At 45.7% G+C, this 25840-nt stretch overlaps 1 protein-coding gene across 2 annotated transcripts; it reads left to right on the plus strand.

Moving 5' to 3' along the window:
• Nucleotides 1–359: 359 nt before the first annotated feature.
• rph3aa (rabphilin 3A homolog (mouse), a) lies at nucleotides 360–24690 on the plus strand. 2 transcript variants are annotated; one of them, XM_028417767.1, is made up of 17 exons: nucleotides 360–509; nucleotides 3328–3457; nucleotides 14727–14858; nucleotides 14947–15076; nucleotides 16498–16581; nucleotides 17592–17754; nucleotides 18036–18224; nucleotides 18329–18535; nucleotides 18662–18741; nucleotides 19398–19472; nucleotides 19541–19650; nucleotides 19728–19854; nucleotides 20051–20104; nucleotides 20547–20698; nucleotides 20956–21037; nucleotides 21115–21211; nucleotides 23782–24690. In XM_028417767.1, exons 3-17 carry the CDS (start codon nucleotides 14743–14745, stop codon nucleotides 23913–23915), a joined length of 1800 nt encoding a protein of 599 aa, XP_028273568.1. In that variant the 5' UTR covers nucleotides 360–509; nucleotides 3328–3457; nucleotides 14727–14742; the 3' UTR covers nucleotides 23916–24690. The 2 variants fall into 2 exon arrangements, with proteins under 2 accessions (XP_028273568.1, XP_028273569.1); XM_028417768.1 differs by lacking the exon at nucleotides 360–509 and having other exon boundaries at nucleotides 3410–3457; nucleotides 14730–14858.
• The last annotated feature ends 1150 nt before the right edge of the window (nucleotides 24691–25840 follow it).

Here is a 25840-nt window from a genome sequence, read left to right on the forward strand (position 1 = left end):
TTTGAACTTTGTAAAACTGAGACCTGAAAGCAGCTTAAATCAACACGGAAACCCTCGTTTTCTCCTTTTCTTTGTTGGGTAATTTTATTATGTATTGTGTGTCATAATTGCATTAAAGATGATCTGGGGACCTTTGAGCAGTGGATGGGGAGCAGTATTAGTTTATCCTAATCCTGTTTGCCTCACGCAGCAGAGTGAGGCCGGCATGAGCTCAGTGCTTAATGAGGAAAACAACATTCAGGTGAAGAGCTCAAGAACAACAAACAGAGACAACAAAGAGACGCTTTAATTGTTCAAAGAAGTTATATTTAGAATGGAGGATCTCTTGTGGCCACAAAGGCTCTCAGACATCAGCGAGTGGATGAACACATGATGGTTTTGTCTGCTGTGGTTTCTGGTTCTTTAAACTTTATGTGAAATGTGTTCAGTGTGTGTCCGGACTGGAGCGTAGCAGATCTCCCAGAGGGCTCCCTGCAGCCGGATGATCGACCATGGGACTCAGAACAAAGGTGAGGTCGCCTGTGTAACACACAAATATATGTTTAAATTTATACCGGTACTCCAAATATCTGACTGTATGTCTTCACAATAGCCAGATAAGTATCATTCAGTCACTGTGTGAGCTAATGCTAACTGCTGTATTATAAAATGTCACGTTAACTAAGAAACAACAGCCTCATGCTAGTGTCAAAGGTCATTGTCATGGGCTTGCTGGTGGCGAGGTCAAGGGAGGGGTGTATTTAGCCGAGGGTGAGCCAGAAGCTAAGAGGTGGCAGCGGCAATAGCCTCAGAATGCTAATGTGGCGTCTTGATTAAGGCGTCAGGTCACAGGAAGGACATAAAATGTTTGTTTCAGCACCTCCCACAAAATGCTCGATGCGACCCTCGGGTTGCTCGTCTCTTCTTTAATGATGAAAACTGAATGACTTTGGTTTGTGAGACGTTGAAGTGCTCTGTGACAAGATGTCCTCTCAGACCAGAGAACCATCGCTGAGCCTAGAACGCTAGCAGGAGTTCTTCATGCTGCCAGCAGGGATAGAAGCTGGTGAGGACTGACATCCCTGCAAAGACAGTCAAACACACACACGTCCAGGCATTCAGGCATATTCAGCAAACAGGCTGCATCCGTGGAGCTTCATACCTTGGGTTATTAATGACATTACTGCATACAGACATGCATGCACGGCAGCCAGTCATACACCCACACACACACACTCCACATGTCTTTGACCTTCAGCTCTCGGCTCGTATGCTCATGAATTCGGCGTTTATCCGTCATTCGTTGTTAGCCTCGCGTCTTTGCTCCGCCCAGTTTTCTCACTGGTCGCTCATTCTGCTGGATTCTCCTTCTTAATATTCCTCTGTGGCTGAAGGCGTCTGCATCACTAACACACTGTCCCAGATACGACTTTTATCTGATAACCCAAAGGATTAAAAGCTGCTGTGAGACCGAAAATGTCTGAGAAACGATTTTAAACCTCTTTCATCCTCCCGCTGTTCCCTCGCCATGCTGGGCTCATCACTACCTATGTTAGGCCAGTCTTCTTGCGTCCCTAGGCTTAAAAAAAAAAAAACATCCTGGGCCAGTCCAGAACCACCATTAGCTGCTCATATAGCATCATTTGCAACTGAGGCTAGTTACCTAGCCTACAGACATCCCTTGGCAGGAGACTAGCAATCTTAGGCCAGTCATCATCCATTCCTAGACTAGCTAATGACTAGCCATCCTAAGCTAGTGATTAGCACCTATGATGCACCTTAAATGTTAGCTGAAGGTTTCTGATCAATGCTCGAGCTGTGCAGGGATGCTGCAGACCCACCTGGGGATGATGATGATGATGATGATGATGAAGCTTGGAGCTTGCACAGAGATGAATGGATGTTCTTAGCCTGATGAGAGGTCAGTTTGGGCTGTAATGTTCACATTCAGTGTTGTTTATGAAGATATTTTTATTGAAACTAGTTGTTTTTTGTGTAAATACTGCAATGAAAAGCAGTATTATCTGAGCTAAATGCTAACAGTGCTAATGTTTCATAGCACAGTGGTCCTCTGGACTTCTTCAAGTCCTTCTCACATATTTTTCCTTTGGCTTATATAACAACACGTTATTATGCAAAAGTATGAAGAAAGACGTTTAATTAACAAACTGCTACTACTCTGTAGTCAAAGCATCCGACACACTGAGCGCGCTCTGTGTGTGTGTGTGTGTGTGTCTTCCTGCTCCACGTCTTATAATTTACCAGGAGCCTGTTTTGGCATTTTTTCTCCAGCTTGACTTAACATTTAATTTTCTGCACATCTCAGATAAGTACATGTGCAATGGAGCATAATGACAGAGGGGGAAGCCAAAGGCAAATTACAGCCAAGGCGCCAGCAGAGGGCGCCAGCCAGCCGGTTCATTCAGGGCCCACCCCACCCCCCCACCCCACCGGCAGCTGCTTCATTCAAACCGGACCTTCCGAGCCCAGAAGGCAGAGCCGGAGAACCACACATTAGTAAATCAGAGCGATGGCACAGAGGTGTTTCACGTGTCCCACGTGTGTTGGGCTCCGCTGCTCCACTGACCGCTCTGGCAAATGGCTTAAGGTTAACTTAATAATGCAGTTACGTAATCATTATGGGCTGTAATTGCACAGTGCAGTGGGCCGATTGGATTTGTATTGTATTGCACATAATAAGTGCAGCTGTTTAGCTTGAGGGAGAACAAAGCTCTAAAAATAGATCTATTAGAAAGTGTTCCCATATGTTGCATGAGTGCAGTCAAAGAGGAGGGTTAAATGGACGAGAGGCAAACACAGAAGGTTCAGGTCTCAGGCAGAGTACAAATTATGACTTTAGATGGCATTTATGTACAGCTGATCAACAGAGAAGTGTGAGATCAATATGTTTAATATTAGTAATCTGAATGTCCTGAGGAGCCAAAGCATAAAGTGCCATAAAATGGAAATAATGACGTAAAATACGTTCTGTAAACATCACGTGATAAAGTCTGAACGTACTCACTACACAGAGGCAAATACTGCAGATACCATAAAATACATAAAATGTAAGTATAAAGTATTCATACTGCAGACATGCATTCTTCTGTAGTGGACTGTAATCCATCAGGGCTGTACAGTAAATCATATTTAAGCTGCAGATTGTTTCCTGTTCTGGAATTGTGTCATCACCATTTTACTTATACTGATGGGAGGGGGAGGGAGAGGGAGGGAGGCTCTTACTACAGCGTGTGTGTGTGTGTGTGTGTGTGTGTGTGTGTGTGTGTGTGTGTGTGTGTGTGTGTGTGTGTGTGTGTGTGTGTGTGTGTGTGTGTGTGTGGTGTATAGAGGAGGCTGGCGGTGAGGAGGAGCGTGGCAGAGAGGATGCTGGATGCTGAGACGGAGCTGCTGGTGCTACGCTCTCAGTCACAGTGAAGCATCCTGACAGGAGAAGAACGGCACATCTGTGAAGCCTCAGGTAAGACAACGCTCATCTTCATCATCTTCATCTTCAGCTGATCGCAGTGTTTTTATGGGCTTTAGTTACTTTCTTTTATTTGTGACCTGCTCAAATAATCAGTGAGACGTAAAATATTAAAATAAACTGAACTTCTGAGAAATGGTATATATTGATCATCATGTGACTATAACTCTACAAAGTACAAAGTCACAGAAAGATTTACAGCTGGCAATATTATTACAAAATATATGATGTATTTAACTTTGATTTTCACAGCGTGTTCCGATCATGTTGGATGTGCATGTATTTAACTGTCAGGTATCATTTAAAGTGATCAGCTTGATTCTGTTTAATCTGCTATAGCTCTTAGCTAGCTAGCTAAAAAAGCTAACCACAGATTATCTTTAACTTTTTTTAAAGATTAAATGATGTCATCACAAAGGCTTTGTTTCACTTCACATTAGCTTGTTTCTGTTTCACTACATCCATGGTTTCTTATGCTATGCTAAGCTAAGCTAAGCTAAGCTAACTGGCCCAGCATCACCTCAGTCATTACTGAACATAGAAAGTCTGAAGCCAGTTGATGATTCCCATGAGCCTCTGGGTGCCTCCGCGGGTGCGATGAGTTCAAAAAGTCTTCGTCGCTGCAGGCTAACTGTGACGCCATCTTTAGCTCGCTGTCAGCTGATCACGTGACCCATTTGAAGCTCAGTACCTGTGTGTTTGTTCTGACATGCACCATGGGGGGTTTAGTGACATTATATCGACAATCGACAACAACAAGCTTTGTTGATCTTCTCTTTAACCCTTGATGTCGAACCAGTAATAGTAAAGCTGTTGAAGTTGTACAGTGTGTCTGTGTGTGCGTAGATCAGACTGTCGGCTCCTTTACGTCCAAGTAAAAGTCACTGGTCGGCTCCAGAGGAAGCATCAGTGCGCTGAGGGAAGGAGCCTAACCTGCACTGGCAGTGATGAAGGGGAGGAAGGAAGGAAGCATGCTCAGTGTGTGTGTGTGTGTGTGTGTGAAATTGATTAGCAATACTATAACGCTCAGTTTTTTATTCGCTCTATCATGTGCTGCCAGTCGGGTTTATTGAGCTCCCTGTAATCCCCGCTGAATGCCCCCTTTGACCCCCAATCAGCTGTATTGATGGAGGTGTGTGTGAGGTGGGTGGAGGTGGTGGTGGTGGTGGTGGAGGATTATGCAGGCTGCTGAGCACTCAGGTGCTGACTGATGTGGCTAATGTGCTTGAGTGGAAACGCTCCACGCCAGCTCAACACCGCCTGCCTGCTGAACTCAGGAGAAATCCGTCTGACTGCAGGTCTTTTCTTGTGTCTGTGCTTTTTTCAGACGCTGGAATTTAAGACTTCATTGTCTTGAAAGCTGCTTTGACTGCGAGTGTTTAAAACGTCTGCAGTCAGGAGAAGCCCGTATTGATTAAACCTACAACAGCAGATTGGTTTGAGGTAAACGTTTGAGCAAACAGACTTTTTCTAATGACTCTCTGTCCTTTGGCTCTGTGTTTGGTCTCCACCCCCTCCTGAGGAACGCATCTGTCTGTCTGTCTGACAGAAAGGAAACAGAAAAATTAGCTTTTTTGCTAACTACCTGGGGATAAAGCAAAATAGCAAGTACCTGTACAACAGTCTTAAAAACATATTATTATTATAAAATGATGACTGAACACAGACAAAAGAAGAACGCCTCGACTTAGGGCCTGGTCTAAGTAATGAATGTGTGTCGCTACACGGTGCACGCCTATTGTATGAGTTAAGGTAATGACAGACGAGTAATTGAAATTGGCTCTTTAAAGGTAAAATACGGCGTTGGAGGTCAGAGGTCGAGTCCTCTTCAGAGTTCATCCATTAAAACAATCAATTGAAATTCATTCTCATTCCTCCCGGTCAGGGCTGCTCCACAGCAGCTCATTCACTCGAGCGTTTGTCCGATGTGGAGCGTCGAAATGTTGAGTAACTGCCTTCCCTCCTGCTCGGATGTGCAGCTGAGGCGTTATGGTTTTCAGCGCTGGGAGCGTCTGAGCGCAGCAGGAGCAGCAGATGTGCTGCACAAATCCACTGTGGCCACAAGTGTTTGATTAGCTGTGTATCATCAGCTCACTGGAAGTGTTCACAGCCAGGAAGCACGTGTGTGTGTGTGTGTGTGTGACGGACATGCAGCTGCAAACACAAACCGGATCTGACACTTTTGTATGCCTCTGTGTGTAGATCTCTCTCCTGTGTGACCCAGATATTCTGCAGGGAGCTTCAGGGCAAAGATGTCCGACACACAACACCGCCAGCATTACTGCACATCTACTGTTCTCACACTGACGTGCGGGTCCTTTATCTACAAACAACCAGTATTCACCAGCGGTTAAAATGATTTCCTCTTATTCACTCTCAGGTTTTGTGTGTAACTTTTTATGCATATTCATCACTGTGTGCACAAATTGTTACGTAAATAAGAAAACGAGACGTTCTCGGTAACAGTCTGTGACTGATTTTCATATTGAGGACAAATATTATATATATATATATATATATATATATAAAACGAAACATAAATAACATTTCTGCTGATATCCAGGGTTCCTTCTGTGCTGCTAAATTAGCTATCTGACCATTTTAAGTTCTTAATTACTACCTTTTTATGATTGATCTGTGACGAATGAGACTATTTATTAGCTTCACTGCTAGCTGCCAAAGCACGTTCTGACTGGATGACAGCATCGATCCTCATCTGGTCGCTAGCCTGGGTAGGTTGCTGTTAGCAAATTAGCTGACTTTGCAAAGCACCCAACACTAGTGTGACGAAGCTATTGGCTCAGCGTTACTTGTTTGATTGCTAATGTTTATGCTGGCAAAATACTGTGTGTGTCTGTGTGTGTTTAAAGGCAGACGGTGTAGAAACTGCCTCAGTCTGCACTCTGAACGAGCGAGACAATTAGCCTGAGGCTTGTGTTCTGTTTAGTGGTTTCAGCACTGACACACACACACTCACCGACACACACACACACACACACTCTGCAATGACCATATGGGCATGTGCTCTCATATTGGGACTTCCCATGCAAAAACAATCGTACCATCCACACATGCAGATGGCCGCAGTGAACACGCTGCACGCAGGACAGGCGACTAATCTGCTGACGTTACTGCCCTCATTCTAGGTCTTTGTTTAGGAACTGTCATGGTCACACTTCAGTCAGCAGGTTCATCCTCTGTAGACCATGAACGTCTGTGCAAAGTGTGATCTGGACCCATTAAAGGCGCTGTTAAACATTTCAGTGAAGTACAAGATAAAGATATAAGAAATGCCAGATGGATGTATCCTCTGGGGACCCTGAATGTTTGTACATAATGTTATGGCAGTCTATCCAATAATGACTGAAATTCTTATTATTTATATAAAAATTTAAAAAAAATCATATATGTTATCGTGAAAGAGAAATTTCACTGAAGAAAACAAAAATCATAGCATTTCTTGAGTCAGCAGATAAATCCTCTGGGGACAAAGAATGTATCTTTCTGTTGTTTCATGGCAAAAATACTGTGTAAAATCAATCACACAAAGAAATCTGCAAAGCAAACAAGAAGACGGGACAACTAGAATCTATTGAATTATCCTCTGGGGAGCATGAACTACAACGCAATCCATCTGATCTGTGTATAAATTAATGGATTTTACATCTGTACAGATGTTCCACTCAGAATCATAGATGATGAAGTCAAAGTCAGCAGATGAATCCTCTGGGGACCAAGAATGTTTTATGATTTTGTGGATCTGATCAGTATTTAGATGTAACACGATGGCGACATAGTCAGGAAAACACCAAACACTCCAGATGACTCCTCTGGGGAACATGAATGTTTCAGTAAGTGAGATGAAAGTCAGGGATTACTAAAGTCAAAAGGTTAATCCTCTGGGGACCAAGAGTGTTTTTATTATGTAATTTTGTGGCAGTTCAACTGGTTGGTATTAAACCGGTGTTAAACTCAGCAGGTTAGTCCTGTGGGGAGCATGAATTTCAGTATCAGATGTAAATCTGTATCATACACGACTTCACTTCGGGCTATGGGGGATAAACAAACCAAACAGGAGCGCAGCCTCCTGAGTGTCGACACAGTATCATGGTCTGTGATGAGTCCTGAAAGCCCCCAGGTCTTTCTGCCACCTCCTCCACTGCACACTAGTCATCTCAGCCCACTGACGTCAGAGCTTTCAGCCGCCCGGGATTTGTGGACCAGATTACTCTTTCATATCTGCGCTTGGTTTTTAACTCGGTGTGTGTGTGTTAAAGAGTTAAGGATTCCCTGAGAGTCATCAGACGGGGGATAAAGTAGGTGGTGATGCGTCTTTGTAAAACTAAGCTCCATAAGCTGCTTCCTGAACAGTCTGACAAGCTTCAGAGGGGGCAGAGCAGAGACATATGGAGGAAGTGAGACAGTGTGGATGGAGGGATGGATGGGTGGAGGGCTGGATGGATGGATGGTTTGATGGACAGACGGATGGATGATGGTGAAGGGTTAAGGGATGAAGAGATGAAGCCTGTGTGGTAATGAAGTTGAGATCTGATGGGTTGAGAAGTGACAGCTGTGGGGACAGTGTGAGGAAAGCAGTGGGATGAGCGACTTATATACTATGAGAACCTGTGTGTGTGTGTGTGTGTGTGTGGAAATGTTCCAATCTAATTCAGATGGGAGTGCTTGGACTCCGTGGGGAATGTTCTGTGTGAGTTTCTGTTGTTGTAGCTGAGGTTGTCTGAACTGGGTTTGCTGACTAACCTCATTTAAGGTCGATGCATTTACATGTTAAATCAGTGAGGCCTCATTGTTCAATGTTAAGTCCTGCTCTTCTAACACAATCATGGCTACAAGCAGGGACTCACATATTTTTGTGCATTGTACCATCGACAATAGAAACTGCTGACATAACCTTTGTGATGTCACACGTTTGTTTCTGTTGTGAAGCTTGGTGGGAGGCTCCGACCGTCACCATGTTGGCAGCGTCACAGCTGCCACACAGGTGGCGCCTCGTAACATACAGAGTCCGTTCAGGCCGCAGTAGGGCCACGTGTGTGCATGCTACGTTTTTTTGTCCCATGACGGTCGTTCTTTTGTTTTTTTCAGTTTAAAAAGCTTTGTAGCCCTGTGGAAAATAAACTCGGGGCAAAGCTGTCGTAGTTCGATGGTTGTTTACATACGGCTTCTGTACGCGACCCGGACACTGTCCCTGTGAACCGGAAGTATCATGCCGCTAACGGGACTCGCTAGCCGCATTTGTGTTCAGACCTGAGCCAGATGTAAGCCAATCCGGCTAGATCCACCTCAATCCAGATCAATCCAGATATGGCCCGAATCCTGCTCTAGCTGGAAGTTATTGTAGGTTCACACTGGGGAAAAAAATGTGGCTTAAGCAGGATTTGGCTGCATCCAGATCAATGCAGATGTGTTTTTTTCCGAGTGTGAACACCTCCAATCTGGCTGAATCCAGTTTGATTTCAATCAATTGGCTCAAATGTGGCTCAGGTGTGAACGCAAATGTGGCTAGCGAATCCGGCTAGCCACATTATTAGCCATATTACGAGGCGCCACCTAGTGGTTTGGAGAACAGCAAACACGCTGGATGAAGCCGGATTGAGTGCGGACACAACTGTGTGCTAGTCAGATTTGAAAATAGTTCTGAACGCATCCAGCTTAAAGGCTGTCTGGGCTCAATCCTACTCTAGCTGGAATGACTTTCTCCAGTGTGAACGGGGCCGTAGAAACAAAACGACTGGCTGGATGCTCCGACTGTTCCTCTGAATGTTCATGTTGGGAATAAAACCCAGAATATCAACCTTTAATCACTCGATCTGGAGGATGCTCGAGGTCTTCTCTGAGCAGCTCGCTGCTTATACCCTGTTATTCAACACACACACACACACACACACACGTCACGACAACGTCAAAGTCGTCCAATTAATGCAAGGACACAGAACCATAGGCACAATCACCCTTTAAGCTAAGTGAGTTACACATCACAGCACATACACGAGGGGGTTCCACTGTGTGTCCGCTTCAGAAGGATTCTCCAGAATCTTCCAACAGTGACGACATCCAGACTGGAGAAATACACCCTGTGTGTGTGTGTGTGTGTCTGTTTTCATTAGGAGCAGAGACACTTTGCTTAAAAACATGAATATTGAAACTAAAGTTTGGGGGAGGCCCTGGGCGCCACAGGAAACACAGAAGATGACGCAGCCTGTCACAGTTTTCCCCCCTGCAGCATGTACACAGTGTGTGTGTGTGTGTGTGTGTGCTGACATGAATAACGTGTGTTTGTGTGACTAAGAGCCCTGCAGCTCTCCGTCAGCCCACACAGTCTCAGAGCTAAAATGCCTCCGTTTCCTTTGACTTCATGTCAATTCGCCATGCTTTTGTCTGGGCGGCTGAGCGTGTGTGACAGGTCCTCGCGCTGCACCCTCTGTGTGTGTGTGTGTTTGTTTGCATGTCGATTTGTGTTAATGTTAATAACAGGTTGGTGAAGGTCTTGATTACAGAAGCCTCCTTCAGACAGACTGAGTGTAGCAGACGGAGGAGGAATAACACAGAACAGAACCGGATCAGGCCGGCATCATGCAGGAAACAACAACCTGCCAGCCGTCTGTGAGAGCGAGCAGTCAGCTGTCGGCATGTTAGGAGTTATGTCCAATATTTGCATGAAACTATGAACAATCAGACTGTTTCTGCGGGCGCACCTAGAGCGGTGATGTGTTCGTCACAGCAGCTGCAAGCTTAAGTTTTAAAGGGTCTTAAAAGTCGCTACGAACAAGATGGCTGCTCCAGGGATGCTCATAACTTGCCTAAGAATGTCAGCCAGCAGCTATCACTGACCTGTGGTGTATTTTGTGAAAGTTTAGTGGCCTCACTGCACTGCTGGGATCCTGTCAGCCTTCAGATGTGCTACGCTTATGAGTTTTTATTTTACTTGAGAAATAATGTCTTTGAGGAAATGCCTAAAAACTTCATGATGAGGAGGATGAGACAAAGACTAGAGACAAACCCTGGAACAGAACAGGTTAGAGTGTTAGCCTGCTTAGCTTTGCTAATTAGCATTGAATACAAATATCGTCTGTTTCCAGTGGTGCAGATTTGCTTTTGCTTTTTGGTGGGGACCTAAGATTCCATCAGCTGTCTCACACTCGCTGTCTCGCAGGTTTTTTGGTGCTGCCGCCCAACGTAGCCACACACATGACAGCAGGGAAAGGCACAGCTAATCACAGAGCCATGTGTTTTTCCAGCATTGATTTTTTAAGATGGATCCAATCCTGTGTTAATACATTAGAAAACAACAGTGGGGGGGGGGGGGTTCCTCTGCTCCTCCTCGTGGAGTCGTTGACACTGGGTTGACCTCACAAGTTATGACCGTTAATCTCAAATTGACACACACACACACACACGTACATGTACGGCGGTCCCTAGAGGTCGCTCTGCCTCTCACTCAGCTGGAGCCATAAAGCAGGTGTAAATCAGGGCGGGCTTCTTCATGTGCTGACATGTGACCTTGGTGTAAGGCAGCGAGGAGGAGGCAGCGTGGCCTCCTCATACAGGAACGTATCGTTTAGGAACATTTAAGGGTCGTAGGATCGTTCCTCTCATGGAATATATGGAGGCTCGTCCGTTCGAAGGATGTAAGTCGGGTGCACACGGTCATAGTAGCTGGCTTCTTATTGGCAGGTGGAACTTTAGATTGTTTTGTTCTGATTGGTTCAATAGTCCTTTAACATAAAGAGCAAACAACACCACAGTTTACAGGAACCTCTGGGTTCATGTTACCGACTCCATGATATCAGTTACACAGAAATACATATCCAGAGCCATATGATGACTGATAATAATAACAGCTGCTGAAACCCTGAGTCAGCTCATGAGAAGCAGCCTGAGGCGGATCCTGGGAGGATGGGAGGAAACTGCAGGAACAGCCCAAGCAGTGAGGTCTGGATCAGAGTGGAGGGCTCGGTTCCTGCCATGTTCAGCTGGTCTGCACCATCAGGCTGCTGAGTGGTGGCTGGCATCATCGCTGCTGTGGAACCTTCCTGAAGGACCGGGAGCATCGCTTACAGGTGACAAACCTTCCTCAGCAGCTGGGTTTAAATGAGCAGCAGCTCCTCTCTGAGTCACCGAGCTCCTGACAAAACGATGTGGACTGCACCCTGCCATCCTGTCAGAGGAACGTCGCCTCAAATCTATCCCTCCCAGGTCTCAGTCTTTCAGTCACTCTCAGCTCTCTTGTCGTTGTGACTGTCCAATAAAACACAGCCTGCGTCAGTGCAGCTGAGGCCTCTGATCTTTTTTAAAAAACTTGTTCTGCTCTCACAGCTTTTAAAGTGAGAGGTTTGTTGGAAGACCTTCATCTGTTAAACTGCTGTGATCTGAGTTCAAGAGGACCTGAACCTCTCAGTAATCGGTCAGGCTGTAAACGAAGCTAAACCCCCACACTGTGACCCATGATGCATGCGGGCCTCCTGTTAGCCCTCCGCTCTGTGGTGATGCTATCAGTGCTGAACAGGAGACGCTCTGAGCGGTCACAGCTGATATTGATACGCTGTCATGTGTTAGAAGTTCCTGTCCTCTCCGGACGTGTCCTCCTGCACAGCTCCACTGCTCATTGATCCCACTGCAAGGCAGCAGCTGCTCCACTCAATAGTTGATTCATACCGTGTGTGTGTGTGTCTGCATGTGATTGAAGGGAAACATGTGACTCTAATTTATAGTTAATGTGATGCCTTATACACCGGTTGACCTCTGACCTCACATATACCCCTCATATATGCGTTAACTGGAATCATTTCCAAGAGCAGGATGGAACATGAAAATATGACGAGCTGTCATTTTCACACAAGAAAAACGCATGTTTTATATTTATCGTAGGATATACAGTAGGGATGTCCCGTTTACGTGATTTCAGACTCGATCGGAATTGGACATTACCTCCCGATCAGGACTCGAATATATTTATTAGGACTCTCAAAGTTAACGCCTTCTGTACAGGGTGGCTCTGTGTCCTGTAGTGTAGGGGTATGACAGACGCTTTTGGCGCGAGGGGTCCTGGTTCGAGACCTCGATGAGCTGCTGCGTGTGTGAAATCTCCTAGCGTGGCGCTCTCTAAGTGGTTTAGAAGATGATTCGCCTGCTCGTGTCAGGGCACAGAGATCCTCCCTACATACTGAGCGGTCCCTGTGGACCTGGTCCATCACCTGAACCACACATGTCCACAGATCCGCACTCTGTGTCTCCTGACAGTTTGGTAGGGTGGTTTCTGTTTCTGCACACACACACACACACACACACGTTTTGCTAGGATCGGATCGGGACTCGGTATCGGCAGATACTCAAATCAGTCGGACTCGGACTCGAGGGCAAAAAAACCTGATCGGGACAGTCTAATTTAGAGGTAAAATCACAGACTGTAGACTTTTAATTTCACATATTTTTAGTAATTTAGATATAATTATATATATATTATATATATAATAAAATTGTCAAGTGTCATGGCCATCCACCAGAGGGCGGTGCAGACATTTAGCTAACCACACGTAGCAACACGACAAAAGCAAGTGTGTAAAAATGTGTCATTTTTGCTCCCGATTTGAACAAGAACACTAATTTAATTCGTCACAGGTGGTTAGCTTAGCTTAGCTTAGCATAACGACTACACGACTTAGCAACAAAAGTTGCTAAACTGTCAAAAAAAGAAGAATAAATACAAAGCAAGTAGATTTGCATAAAAATGGGCTAGCTGGGTTTTCTTTGCTAAGCTAAGCTAAGCTAACCTCATGTTGGCTGTAGCTTTAATGCACATTCTGAGCATAGTGTGTTTACAAGCAAATGTTAGCAAAGCAGTGGCTAGCAATAGTTTTTACTAACAAATGATGCAGTATTTAAAACATCATAGCAAAATGTGCACTAATGAGACATTAATATGTCACGCCTTGTTGTTGTTGCTGCGTGGGGCGGCCATCTTGGATTTTAAGCTATGTGTTGGCGGGAAATCTGATGGTGACACTGATCTTCTTTAAAATACATTTTGTTGCTGTTACATTTCTATTTGTATTTCTAAAGTTTTATTTTAAAGTATTTTGACACTTTGATGTCAGATGAAACCAAACATTGAAGTTCCGTTTTCGATGGACGCCTTCACTCGCTGCCGGTTTGTGATTTCCACTCAGTCCAGGCTGTGACTGCTGTGATTTGACTCATAATGACAGGGTGTGTAATGAGTGTTTGTGCATGTGTGTGTGTGTAATCTGTGACTCACAGGCTGAAAGTGTCTGTAATCTCTGAACATTTCCCGTCTTACTGACCCCCACCTTTCACTCTCACTCCCTGAATCCTTCAAGGCACACACACACTCACAGAGGCATCAATCTGTCAGGTTGCCACATTGTCTGCAGTGACGGCGGCCTCTGACATTTACATGCATGGGGGACAGGACATTTCACAGGGAGCTGAGGGGGCAGTGATGAGAGCGATGAAGAGCACTGAGCCATAAGCGGCACATTAGAATTTTCTGACTCAGCAGCCGCTGCCTGATCCCTGATGCTCGGACATTAGCGGTTCAGGTACCGTTTCCCATGGAGGATAAAATGTGCTAAAAGTGTTTCCTCTCCGCACTCTGCAGCGCGCGGTCAGGCTGGTCGGACCAGAGGCCGGGAGCTGAGGTCATTTCCAGCAGCAGCAGATGTGTTAGGTGTCGATTGATCAGGAGCGCTGACTGGTAGGAGGTGTGGAGGAGCAGGGATGAATCAGGGCCGATCAGATGAGCTCCTCTCAGAGCGTCTGAAGGGGAGCTGACTCTTCCTGATGCTAAAAGCACTTCTATTAAAAAAATGTCAGGCTGCGCCTCGTTGGATCAGCTGAGAGCGAGCTGCCTCCCATCAGGCCCTGCAGGTTTTCGGAGGGCACAGTCTGACAGGTTTGAGGAAAAGCCAGCGCTCGTCTTCAGTCCAGAAACTGACTGTTTGATTCGACCTGGCAGGAAAACAGATTAACGCCAGTCACACTGGAGGCTTTTCAACCAGCCAGCAACGTTATATGTCTGAGTGCAATCAGAGAGGAGCAGCCTGATGACAAAGCCTCAGCGCTGTGGGACTATTTCTGTCCGCTGTGTCTCCAGCTGTGCTCCTGTCCTCAGTTCTTAGTGTTAACTCCCCCTCGTTGTGCACTTTCTGGAGGTTATGGCCTTTTGTCTGAGCTGCCGTTTCACTCTGCATGTCACCTACGATGTGTGTCTGTGTGTGTGCAGCAGGACTGTGTGGACGATGAACGTGTGTGGCGGCGCCCCGGGGGAGGAGCTCACAGATGAGGAAAAGGAGATCATCAACAGCGTGCTGGCTCGTGCCGCCATGATGGAGGCCATGGAGCAGGAGAGGATCGAGTGAGTCACATCAGCCAATCAGAGAGGAGCTGTCTTTGTTATTTTTATTATTTTGTAAAACTTTTGTTGTTTTTTTTCTGGTCTGCAGACGTCTGTCCAGTCGCCTGGACAACATCAAGAGGACGGCGTGCGGGGACGGACAGTCGCACTGTCTGCTGTGTGGGGCGTCCTTTGGCCCACAGGGGGTCACAGCTGTGCTCTGCGTGCACTGCAACAAGGCAGGTGGAGGGTCTGAGACATTTTAGGGTGGAGGAGGAAAACATCATTCAACATTTAACCTTAACAGTGATGGAAAGTACATTAACACTCACATGATTCATGAAGCAGACGCTTCTATTGAAAGCAACTTAAAACAAAATCAGGATAGACAGTAAACCTACACAGAGAAGTGAGTTCGGCTGCAGACTACCACAGGAAACTGAAGAGTTGACCAAGTCCTAGCTTCACTCAAATACTGTACTTAAGCTCTATTTTTAATTTCTTCTTTGAGCTGCTGAAAGATTCAGGAGACAGAAAACACTGTGAGATCTGACTTCATGATAAATCGTGATAAATTTAGCAACACAACAGGAACAACACCGACTAAGATATTAAAACAGAGTTTTGAATTTACACAGGATTTATTCAACAACAGGACCAGTGATACTGGGAAATAGACTCTATATAACGATGGACCCGTCCTCTGTGACGTCACTATAAGGCTTCTGTCCCTGCTAGAGGCTCGAAGCGTCGCCATGTTGGCGGCGACTGAGTCCACCTAAACTTCTAATACAGGCAAAGAAGAGCATGAATAGAGCTGAGGTGGAAACTAAAAGCTCTTAATAAGGAGTCATTCTAAGTCTTTATATGATTAAAAACATTAAAACCCTGTACAGTTGTCATAAAAAGAACTAGTAAGAGCTAGTAGAGACACCAGCAGCCTCCAGAGGCCGTGGGGGGAACTGCAGTTTGGGCTTCATGTGATGGCCCTGGATGCTACTGAAATCAGTCTTAAACAAACTGGAGTAAACATTTTAACAGACAAGATCCCAATATACAATATTAGAGATTACAATAATTTAAGCCTCAAAAACTGCTTGCAAAATATTCAAAAACAAAATTAAGCACACTGACACAAAAACCCAATACAGAGACACACAAATGAAAAAGAGCAACAACACAAAGCACCAAAAAAAAAGACACAAAATGACCCTGTCCCTGACGGTGTGTTGTAGGTTTTTGTGATCCACTGCGGCCTCCTCTGTGCTGGACCTTCTGGGTCTAATTTACTGATTATACATGCAAACAATAGAAATACAAGAGAAACAGAAATTAACTCTTTATGATCCATCAGGGACCCTTTGGAAGGACCCAGCTCCGTCTACAATGTCTACAGCTGTCAAGAACAAATACTAACCATCTTCTACCTCAGTGCAGTCTCAGAGTACTTCCTGTTGTGTACAGTTTGTCTGGTGGTGCCGGGTTGTTCCTATGGCAATAAGCGTGCAGCGTGCCGTGAGCTAACATGCTCTGACACGGCCTGTTTCAGTCAAATACAGGTTAAAGCCATCTGAACTGTAAAAACACATACATGTGTGTGTTCTGTGCACCTGCTGTCAGCGAGTGTGTGTTTGATGTGTGTGTGTCTGTGTCTTTACAGCACATCTGCAGCAGATGTGGGATTTTGAGTAACAGCAGGATGAGTCCCACGTGGCTCTGTCGGATCTGCAGCGAGCAGAAAGAGGTGAGAAAGATCACACCCGAGGAAAGAGCTTCCTTCTCCTGAGAGGATTCAGTTCACTCTCACACACACTGAAAATGAAAATGATGCTACACTGATACGACTTTAAAGACGAGGTCTCTGAACACGCTGAAGCTCTGCTTTGTGTTTGTCTTTGTAATGCTGTTACACAATGCTGCTCTGATGATGGCGCTGCGTAGCCTGCGCCTCAGGGAGCCCACACTCTTTAAATGAATGCTCTCTCCTGTCAGTCATAACCGCTCTGTGATGCTGCACACACACACACATCCAGTGAAGGAATGAAGAAACAAACAACATCAGTCCACTAACAATCACACAAACACTTCAGTAACACAAAAGTTCTGTTGTTGGCCACTAGAGGCAGGATTCAGTTGCAAGTCTTTACAAGTAACTATAAGTCTGTGTTTGTCTGTTTGGTCTGTGTTGGTCTGTGTCTGGTCTGTGTTGGTCTGTCTGGTCTGTGTTAGTCTGTGTTGGTCTGTGTCTGGTCTGTGTTGGTCTGTCTGGTCTGTGTTGGTCTGTCTGGTCTGTCTGGTCTGTGTCTGGTCTGTGTCTGGTCTGTCTGGTCTATGTTGGTCTGTGTTGGTCTGTCTGGTCTGTGTTGGTCTGTGTTGGTCTGTGTCTGGTCTGTCTGGTCTATGTTGGTCTGTGTTGGTCTGTCTGGTCTGTGTTGGTCTGTGTCTGGTCTGTGTTGGTCTGTCTGGTCTGTCTGGTCTGTGTCTGGTCTGTGTTGGTCTGTGTCTGGTCTGTGTTGGTCTGTCTGGTCTGTCTGGTCTGTGTCTGGTCTGTGTTGGTCTGTGTTGGTCTGTGTCTGGTCTGTGTTGGTCTGTGTTGGTCTGTGTCTGGTCTGTGTCTGGTCTGTGTTGGTCTGTGTCTGGTCTGTGTCTGGTCTGTGTCTGGTCTGTCTGGTCTGGTGTGAGCTGTCTGCTCTGGTTTGGTCTCCATCAGCTCATCAGACAGTAACACATCTGCTGGTTTTTGTGTCCCTGCAGGTACAGAAGAGGTCTGGGTCGTGGTTCTTTAAAGGACGAGACCAGCAGGGTCTGCCTGCCCCCCTCTCTCTGTCCGGGTCCCGACAGTCCAGCACAGAAAACGATTCTTCTGCAGGAGGCCACAGTGGACCACAGGAAGCCCCAACACAGCGCCAGGGACAGGGTGAGTTCCTCTGACTCTTTGTGGTGTTTTGGTGTCTCTCTGTGATGTTACTTCATTCTTTGTGGGGTCTTTTGTGTTTCACTGTTGTGAGTAGTGTTACTCCTCACAGGTTGTGCTGGTGTTGTGCCTCTTTTTAGTGCTTTGTGGTCATGTTTTGTCCTCTTCTGGTGTGTGGTCTGTCCTGAGATGTTAGACCTGCATAGACCCGTTCAGTAATGTGGACACTGGACCAGGCTTTGGCAGCAGTTGTGGTGTCTGCAGTGATACTTGTGTCTCCTCAGAGCTCCGTGCAGAGCGGCAGCAGCAGCATCTGTCCCGTGGATCAGGACAATGGGAGCAGACGGCAGGAACAGCAGCTGACAGCTGTAATGAGAGTCAGTCCCGTGCAGCAGCTGCGATGAAGACGGAGAGACACGCATTAGCGTCCAAACCACCTCGAGCCAGCGCTCAGCAGGCGGCCCCCACCCCAGGTGAGGTCACGGCGCTCCTTTCTAAGAATAAGCCCGGCGCTCAGGGCTCCTTTCAAAACATCAAGCATCAGTTTGTTCAGAGATGCTGACTTCTCCGGCTGCAGACGGCGTGAAGAGCTCTGTGAGGGAGGAGACGGCGTCCCCTCCAGCTCTGGAAGAGAAAAGGCCGGCTGTCGTCCCCGGCTCTGTCCCACTTCCTGCAGCCAGAGTTGCTCCACCTGTTAACACACCTGCCAACAACCCCGCCCCCCCTCAGAGACCCCCACCTGATCGCACAGAGGAGGAGAACGACTACGACTCAGACGACGCCAGTAAGTCCGACTGTCCTGAGCTGAAGCTGCAAAAGACAAATCAGTGTTTCATTCATAAGAAATGTCCTTGTCTCCTGTGTGTGTGTGTGTGTGTCTGTCTGTGTGTGTGTGTCTGTCTGTGTGCAGCCACGCTGGGATGTCTGGAGTTCAGTCTGCTCTACGAACAGGAGAGCCACGCTCTGCACTGCTGCATCATTAAAGCAAAGGTAAACAGACACACACAGGAAAGACGAGACCAGAACCGACAAGAGAAGACAGAAAAAGACACGTAAGACCAGATGAGACAGCAGCTGATGAATTAAGACAGGGAGGGAATTAGCAGACGTTGACAAAACGAGACAAAGTAAAAGAGGAGGTGACAAGACAACAAAACACAAGACAGAGACAGGACAAATGAAATCAGAGAGGACAAGACCTGATGAGTCAACACAAATGAAGACAAGAAAACACAAGACAGGACAGGACAAGAGACAGGACGAGAGAGGACTAGAACAAAACTAAACAGGAAAACACACTAGGACAAGAAGAAAGAGAGAGGGGACAAGACAAGACTATTAGAGACAAGACAGGACAAGTCACGAAGAGGGAAGACACATACGACAAGCAGATAAAAGAGGAGAAGGACAGAGACAGTGAGACATGCAGGACAAGAGGACATAGGGTGAGACACGAAAAGAGAGAGGACAGGGTGGGACAAAAACACACAAGTCTGCAAAAGCCAAGGGACAGTAGACAAGATCAGACAGCATGGGACAAGACAACAAAAGACACATATAAACAGGACAGGACATGGCCTGAAGGGTCAACACAAGAAACCAGACAGGACAAACTGACACACTGAACATGTCTTCATGTGTCTCAGGGTCTGAAGCCGATGGACTCAAACGGACTCGCAGACCCGTACGTGAAGCTGCACCTGCTACCAGGAGCCAGTAAGGTAGGTCTGTATGACATCACAGTTATTCCTCGGGTCCTTCCGCTCTCACCTGAACGTCTCGTCTTCAGTCCAATAAGCTTCGCACCAAGACCCTGAAGACCACCCTGAACCCCGTGTGGAACGAGACGCTGGTCTACCACGGCATCACCGACGAGGAGATGTCCCGCAAAACCCTGCGGTAAGAGCAGCTCTGCCCCGCCCCACCTCCTCAGCTGAAAGAAAAACACGTTTCACAGCCTGAACGTCCGTCTGCAGGCTCTCCGTCAGCGACGAGGACAAGTTCGGACACAACGAGTTCATCGGAGAGACGCGGGTCGCCCTGAAGAAGCTCAAGTTCAACCAGAAGAAGACTTTCAACGTCTGTCTGGAGAGGGTGATCCCGGTAAGACGGCGCAGGCGTCTCACACAGACAGACAGATGTTAAAGGGTCAGTTCAGAGGAAAACACAGTTATATGGATCTCTGCCTCTCCGGTCGCCTGGTAACAGTGAAGTGAAATAAATGTTGTGCTATGATGATGATGATGATGATGATGATGATGATGATGATGATGATGATGATGTTTTCCTCCCTGCACAGGTGAAGAAGGCTGTAGGAGGATCCGCTCGTGGCATGGCTCTCTATGAGGATGAGGTAAGACAACCTAAAAATATAAACTGTGAAAAGTGTTTTCAGAACTTTGTGTTCTGTTTTATTGTGTTAGTTATTTAAGTTTAATCAACTTATATTCCTTCTAAAGAAGAAGAAAAGTCCGACTAACAAAAGGCACGAGGAACACAAACACACAAAGACACAGGAATACTTTCAATGACATCAAGAACAAGACGAAACTGAACGCCATGACACTTCCTGGCTCTCAGCTCTGAGTGTATCTTGTTCCTGTTTGCCGCAGACGATGTAACACAGGACAGGATGTAATATCAGATATAATCGATCAGATAACACTCATCTATCAGGAAGTCTTGTTCAGGTCTCCTGTTAAGTGCTTCACAGACTCCTCAGAGGTGAAGAGTGCTAAACTCCTGATTATGATTATTCCTAATCTTTGTGTGTGTGTGTGTGTGTGTGTGTGCAGGGGAACGAGGCCGAGGACTCCGAGGAGCGCGGTCGGATCCTCGTGTCTCTGATGTACAGCACTCAGCAGGGCCGTCTGATCGTGGGCGTGGTCCGCTGCGCTCACCTGGCCGCCATGGACTCCAACGGATACTCCGACCCCTTCGTCAAAGTGTGCGTGACCTCAGAGCGCACACCTGTCAACGCACATCGCAGCAGTCTGTTAGCTTAGCTTAGCATAAAGACTGGAAACAGGTGGAAACAGCTAGCCGACCTGCTCCAAACGTCTCTTTGTAGGATTCATGGTTGTTTATATTGCTTTGCATAGACATGACCATGGAGCTGATCCACGCAACACAACATCAACACAACATCACCACAAACACGTTAACGTGCACTGATCATCAGTGTGTGTGTCCTCTGTGCTGCAGGTACCTGAGGCCAGATATGGGGAAAAAAGCAAAGAACAAGACGCAGATAAAGAAGAAGACGCTGAACCCAGAGTTTAACGAGGTCTGCACACACACACACACACACACACTCCTCTGGTCTCTCAGGCTCATCAGCTGTTTTTTTTCTCACTGTTTCAGGAGTTCGGTTATGACATAAAGCACGCGGAGCTCGCCAAGAAGACGCTTGACATCTCAGTGTGGGACTACGACATGGGAAAATCCAACGATTTCATCGGTGAGTTCTCGGTTTCAAACAAACGATCCTAATCTGACCCTGGGTCTCATGTCTGTTGGACAGAACACAGGAGGGAAAATCATGTTGTCTACAGTTGTAAACATCCATGAACTCAGAAACCACAAACCTCTGGAAGACAGAGCCTGAAAAACACATTTACCATCATCAGTGGTGGAAAGTAACTAAGTATTTGTACTTTGTTACTGTACTTAAGTAATTTTTTACTTTACTTAAGTAAAAATAATAGCTCATACTTTCTACTCTGACTCCATGTTGCAGCTGTTACCTGTTCTTTCTCCTCCACTACATGTCTCCAGTGTCTGTAGTTCCTTGTTCCATGTGATGAACACAGTGCTGGACTGATGTGAGGTCAGACTCTGCATGGAGCTGGTGTCACGCTGCCAGCTGTGTTTCTATAATGAGCCTCAGTCATGATGCTGGTGCTCTGGCTCAGTGAGCTAACTAGTTAGCTGCTGTCTGCTAACACAGGTCCATTAATGTCTGATGAACATGAATCATCACATGAATCTACAGCAGGAACACTGACACAGTAAACATGCTGAATGCCTGTTTGTTATCAGCAGCCTCTCTGTTCACTTGATGCCCACAGCCTGCCTCATGACACACAGACCTGTCCATAGCTGCTTCTGGACTGAACATGGACATTAACTACACATGCTCCATTTTCATTTAAGATGATTTCTTTGATTATTTTAACCTGTTCAGATCCTTTGCAATGGAAATCAATCATATACAGTGCCTTGCGAAAGTATTTGGCCCCCTTGAACTTTGTGACCTTTTGCCACATTTCAGGCTTCAAACATAAAGATATAAAACTGTAAGTTTTTGTGAAGAATCAACAACAAGTGGGACACAATCATGAAGTGGAACGAAATTTATTGGATATTTCAAACTTTTTTAACAAATAAAAAACAGAAAAATTGGGCGTGCAAAATTATTCAGCCCCCTTAAGTTAATACTTTGTAGCGCCACCTTTTGCTGCGATTACAGCTGTAAGTCGCTTTGGGTATGTCTCTATCAGTCTTGCACATCGAGAAACTGGAATTTTTGCCCATTCCTCCTTGCAAAACAGCTCGAGCTCAGTGAGGTTGGATGGAGAGCGTTTGTGAACAGCAGTTTTCAGATCTTTCCACAGATTCTCGATTGGATTCAGGTCTGGACTTTGACTTGGCCATTCTAACACCTGGATATGTTTATTTGTGAACCATTCCATTGTAGATTTTGCTTTATGTTTTGGATCATTGTCTTGTTGGAAGACAAATCTCCGTCCCAGTCTCAGGTCTTTTGCAGACTCCATCAGGTTTTCTTCCAGAATGGTCCTGTATTTGGCTCCATCCATCTTCCCATCAATTTTAACCATCTTCCCTGTCCCTGCTGAAGAAAAGCAGGCCCAAACCATGATGCTGCCACCGCCATGTTTGACAGTGGGGATGGTGTGTTGAGGGTGATGAGCTGTGTTGCTTTTACGCCAAACATAACGTTTTGCATTGTTGCCAAAAAGTTTGATTTTGGTTTCATCTGACCAGAGCACCTTTTTCCACATATTTGGTGTGTCTCCCAGGTGGCTTGTGGCAAACTTTAAACGACACTTTTTATGGATATCTTTAAGAAATGGCTTTCTTCTTGCCACTCTTCCATAAAGGCCAGATTTGTGCAGTACACGACTGATTGTTGTCCTATGGACAGAGTCTCCCACCTCAGCTGTGGATCTCTGCAGTTCATCCAGAGTGATCATGGGCCTCTTGGCTGCATCTCTGATCAGTCTTCTCCTTGTATGAGCTGAAAGTTTAGTGGGACGGCCAGGTCTTGGTAGATTTGCAGTGGTCTGATACTCCTTCCATTTCAATATTATCGCTTGCACAGTGCTCCTTGGGATGTTTAAAGCTTGGGAAATCTTTTTGTATCCAAATCCAGCTTTAAACTTCTCCACAACAGTATCTCGGACCTGCCTGATGTGTTCCTTGTTCTTCATGACGCTCTCTGTGCTTTAAACGGACCTCTGAGACTATCACAGTGCAGGTGCATTTATAAGGAGACTTGATTACACACAGGTGGATTCCATTTATCATCATTAGTCATTTAGGTCAACATTGGATCATTCAGAGATCCTCACTGAACTTCTGGAGACAGTTTGCTGCACTGAAAGTAAAGGGGCTGAATAATTTTGCACGCCCAACTTTTCTGTTTTTTATTTGTTAAAAAAGTTTGAAATATCCAATAAATTTCGTTCCACTTCATGATTGTGTCCCACTTGTTGTTGATTCTTCACAAAAAAATACAGTTTTATATCTTTATGTTTGAAGCCTGAAATGTGGCAAAAGGTCACAAAGTTCAAGGGGGCCAAATACTTTCGCAAGGCACTGTATATTCAGTGTGTGAGTACTTTTACTTTTAAGTACATTTAAAAGCACTTAAGACTTTTACTTAAGTAGGATTGTTGATACTTGAGTATATATTTTGCTGGGTATTTGTACTTTTACTTAAGTACCAAGCTTCAGTACTTCCTCCACCACTGACCATCATGCAACCCGTCTCCTGTCTGCCTCCAGGTGGCTGTCAGTTGGGCATCCAGGCTAAGGGGGAGTGTCTGAAGCACTGGTACGAGTGCCTCAAGAACAAAGACAAGAAGATCGAGCGCTGGCACGTTCTGCTGAACGACAGCAGCCTGAACATCGAGGATTAAAAGCCCGTCTGTGTGATTCCATTCTCTTCCTGTTCATCACCGTCCTCCACAGATATTTATCGTCTGTGCATTTGTTTGTTTGTTTGTTTGTTTGTTGTTTCCTGCAGTCTTCAGGTGACCAGCTTGGATGTTGACCTTTTGTTAAGAGGAGTTTATCATATCACACGATGAACATACCTCTCCTGACATGCGGTGACAGTTGAACTTGAGTGACTCTCACACTTTATGGTGACCATAAGATCTGCGTTATCACCGTCATGAAGTCAGTGTGTTGTAATGAAGTGTGCCTCAGACCCAGCAGAGGAGATCCGGTCTGACCTCCTTCCTCCATGTTGATCAGATCACATGTTCTCAGTCAGTCAACACAGCGTTGTGTTAGTGTGCATCGTGTTGAGTATTACACACAGATAAAGATGTCGCTGCATGTGTGAGTCCGTCAGGCCCAAAGTGCTTCTGCATGATGTTCTATGCAGACCTGATCTGCACACAGACCCCCCCCCCTCTCTGATATGGATGCATGTCTAAACTCATACTGTACAAACAAAATAAACACGTGGCTCATAAGTGAAGACGCCTCCAGCACTTCCGCTCTTATATGTTGTGTGACATGGCAGAAACTTTGTCTGAATCAGGCGAGGTTTGGACCAATCAGCTGAGGCAGACACGCGGCGCAGAATTCCCTGAACTTTGGCTTCTCTTGATAAAAACGTCTTCCCTCCAACTGGGTGAAAGTTCCTGAACTTGCTGCACTCTTGACGGCTCTGCCCTTGAACCAAAGCTGAAGATATGATCTGTGATTTTCATTTCATCTATCAGCAGAGTAAATATTTACATGTCACAAAAAGCAGCCGATCAATACGTCCGATCAGACAACGCTGCACGGAAATAACCTGCACAGAAATAACCGACAGAATGTGCAAAACAAACAGTGGCGCTGCCTTATAGACCGTGTGTGACAGATATAGATACATATACAGCATCTGACTCAGACTGAGCTCTGATCAGTTTGACAACACCAGATCCACACAGTGCAGCAACGCAACAGCTAGCAGGCTACGGCTAGCTTCTTTGCTTGCTAATGTTATCAGTAACAAAGTGCTATTTGAGTGGATGAAAGCATTTAATTCATCCAAAACACCGGGACTAGCCTGGTTGCTAAATTAGCTGGCTAGTAAATTGCCTTATTAACAAATAGTGTGGCTAAGTTACAGCTAGCTGGCTAAGGCTAACATGCTGCATTGCTAATGTGGTGTCTGGCAAAGTGCTATTGAAGTGTATATGTTAGCTGGTTAGCATTAAGACACAATTAATGAAATGGATTAAAAGGATGCTAACTGTAGTTCACTTAATGACCACAGGGGTCACTGTTGACAGTTTTATTTTTTATTCCAACTTCTAGACAAGAACACACAAAAAACAACGACAAGGGTAAAACATGATGCAAACATGACAACAACATACAACAAAGCAAAAGGTGTCTTTAAAACACAGCCTGGAAACTAGATCTAATGTGATACAAAGTCAACACAAACCACTGAAACAACAACAAACACACAACAAGGTCAGAATCTGTCAATCAATATCAATTAGTTTGTCACATTTAGAGCCAGCTGTGTATTCAGGGCGTGTCTGTCACTCATCAACAGCCTGTGTGTGTGTCTGTCTGTCTGTGTGTGTGTGTGTCTGTATGTGTGTGTGTGTGTGTGTCTGTCTGTATGTGTGTGTCTGTCTGTGTCTGTCTGTATGTGTGTGTGTCTGTCTGTATGTGTGTGTCTGTCTGTATGTGTGTGTGTGTGTCTGTCTGTGTGTGTGTCTGTCTGTATGTGTGTGTGTCTGTCTGTATGTGTGTGTGTGTTTGTGTGTGTCTGTATGTGTGTGTCTGTGTGTCTGTATGTGTGTGTCTGTCTGTATGTGTGTGTGTGTGT

Source organism: Parambassis ranga, chromosome 12, assembly GCF_900634625.1.
Source record: "Parambassis ranga chromosome 12, fParRan2.1, whole genome shotgun sequence".
NCBI lineage: Eukaryota > Metazoa > Chordata > Actinopteri > Ambassidae > Parambassis > Parambassis ranga.

Bases quoted from the DNA above. Each gene is read 5' to 3' on its own strand.
- rph3aa (XM_028417767.1), top strand. From the start codon at position 14,743: ATGAACGTGTGTGGCGGCGCCCCGGGGGAGGAGCTCACAGATGAGGAA. The intron at 19,473-19,540 runs GTAGGTCTGTAT...TCTCGTCTTCAG, and splicing joins TGCTACCAGGAGCCAGTAAG to TCCAATAAGCTTCGCACCAA. The intron at 19,651-19,727 runs GTAAGAGCAGCT...GTCCGTCTGCAG, and splicing joins ATGTCCCGCAAAACCCTGCG to GCTCTCCGTCAGCGACGAGG.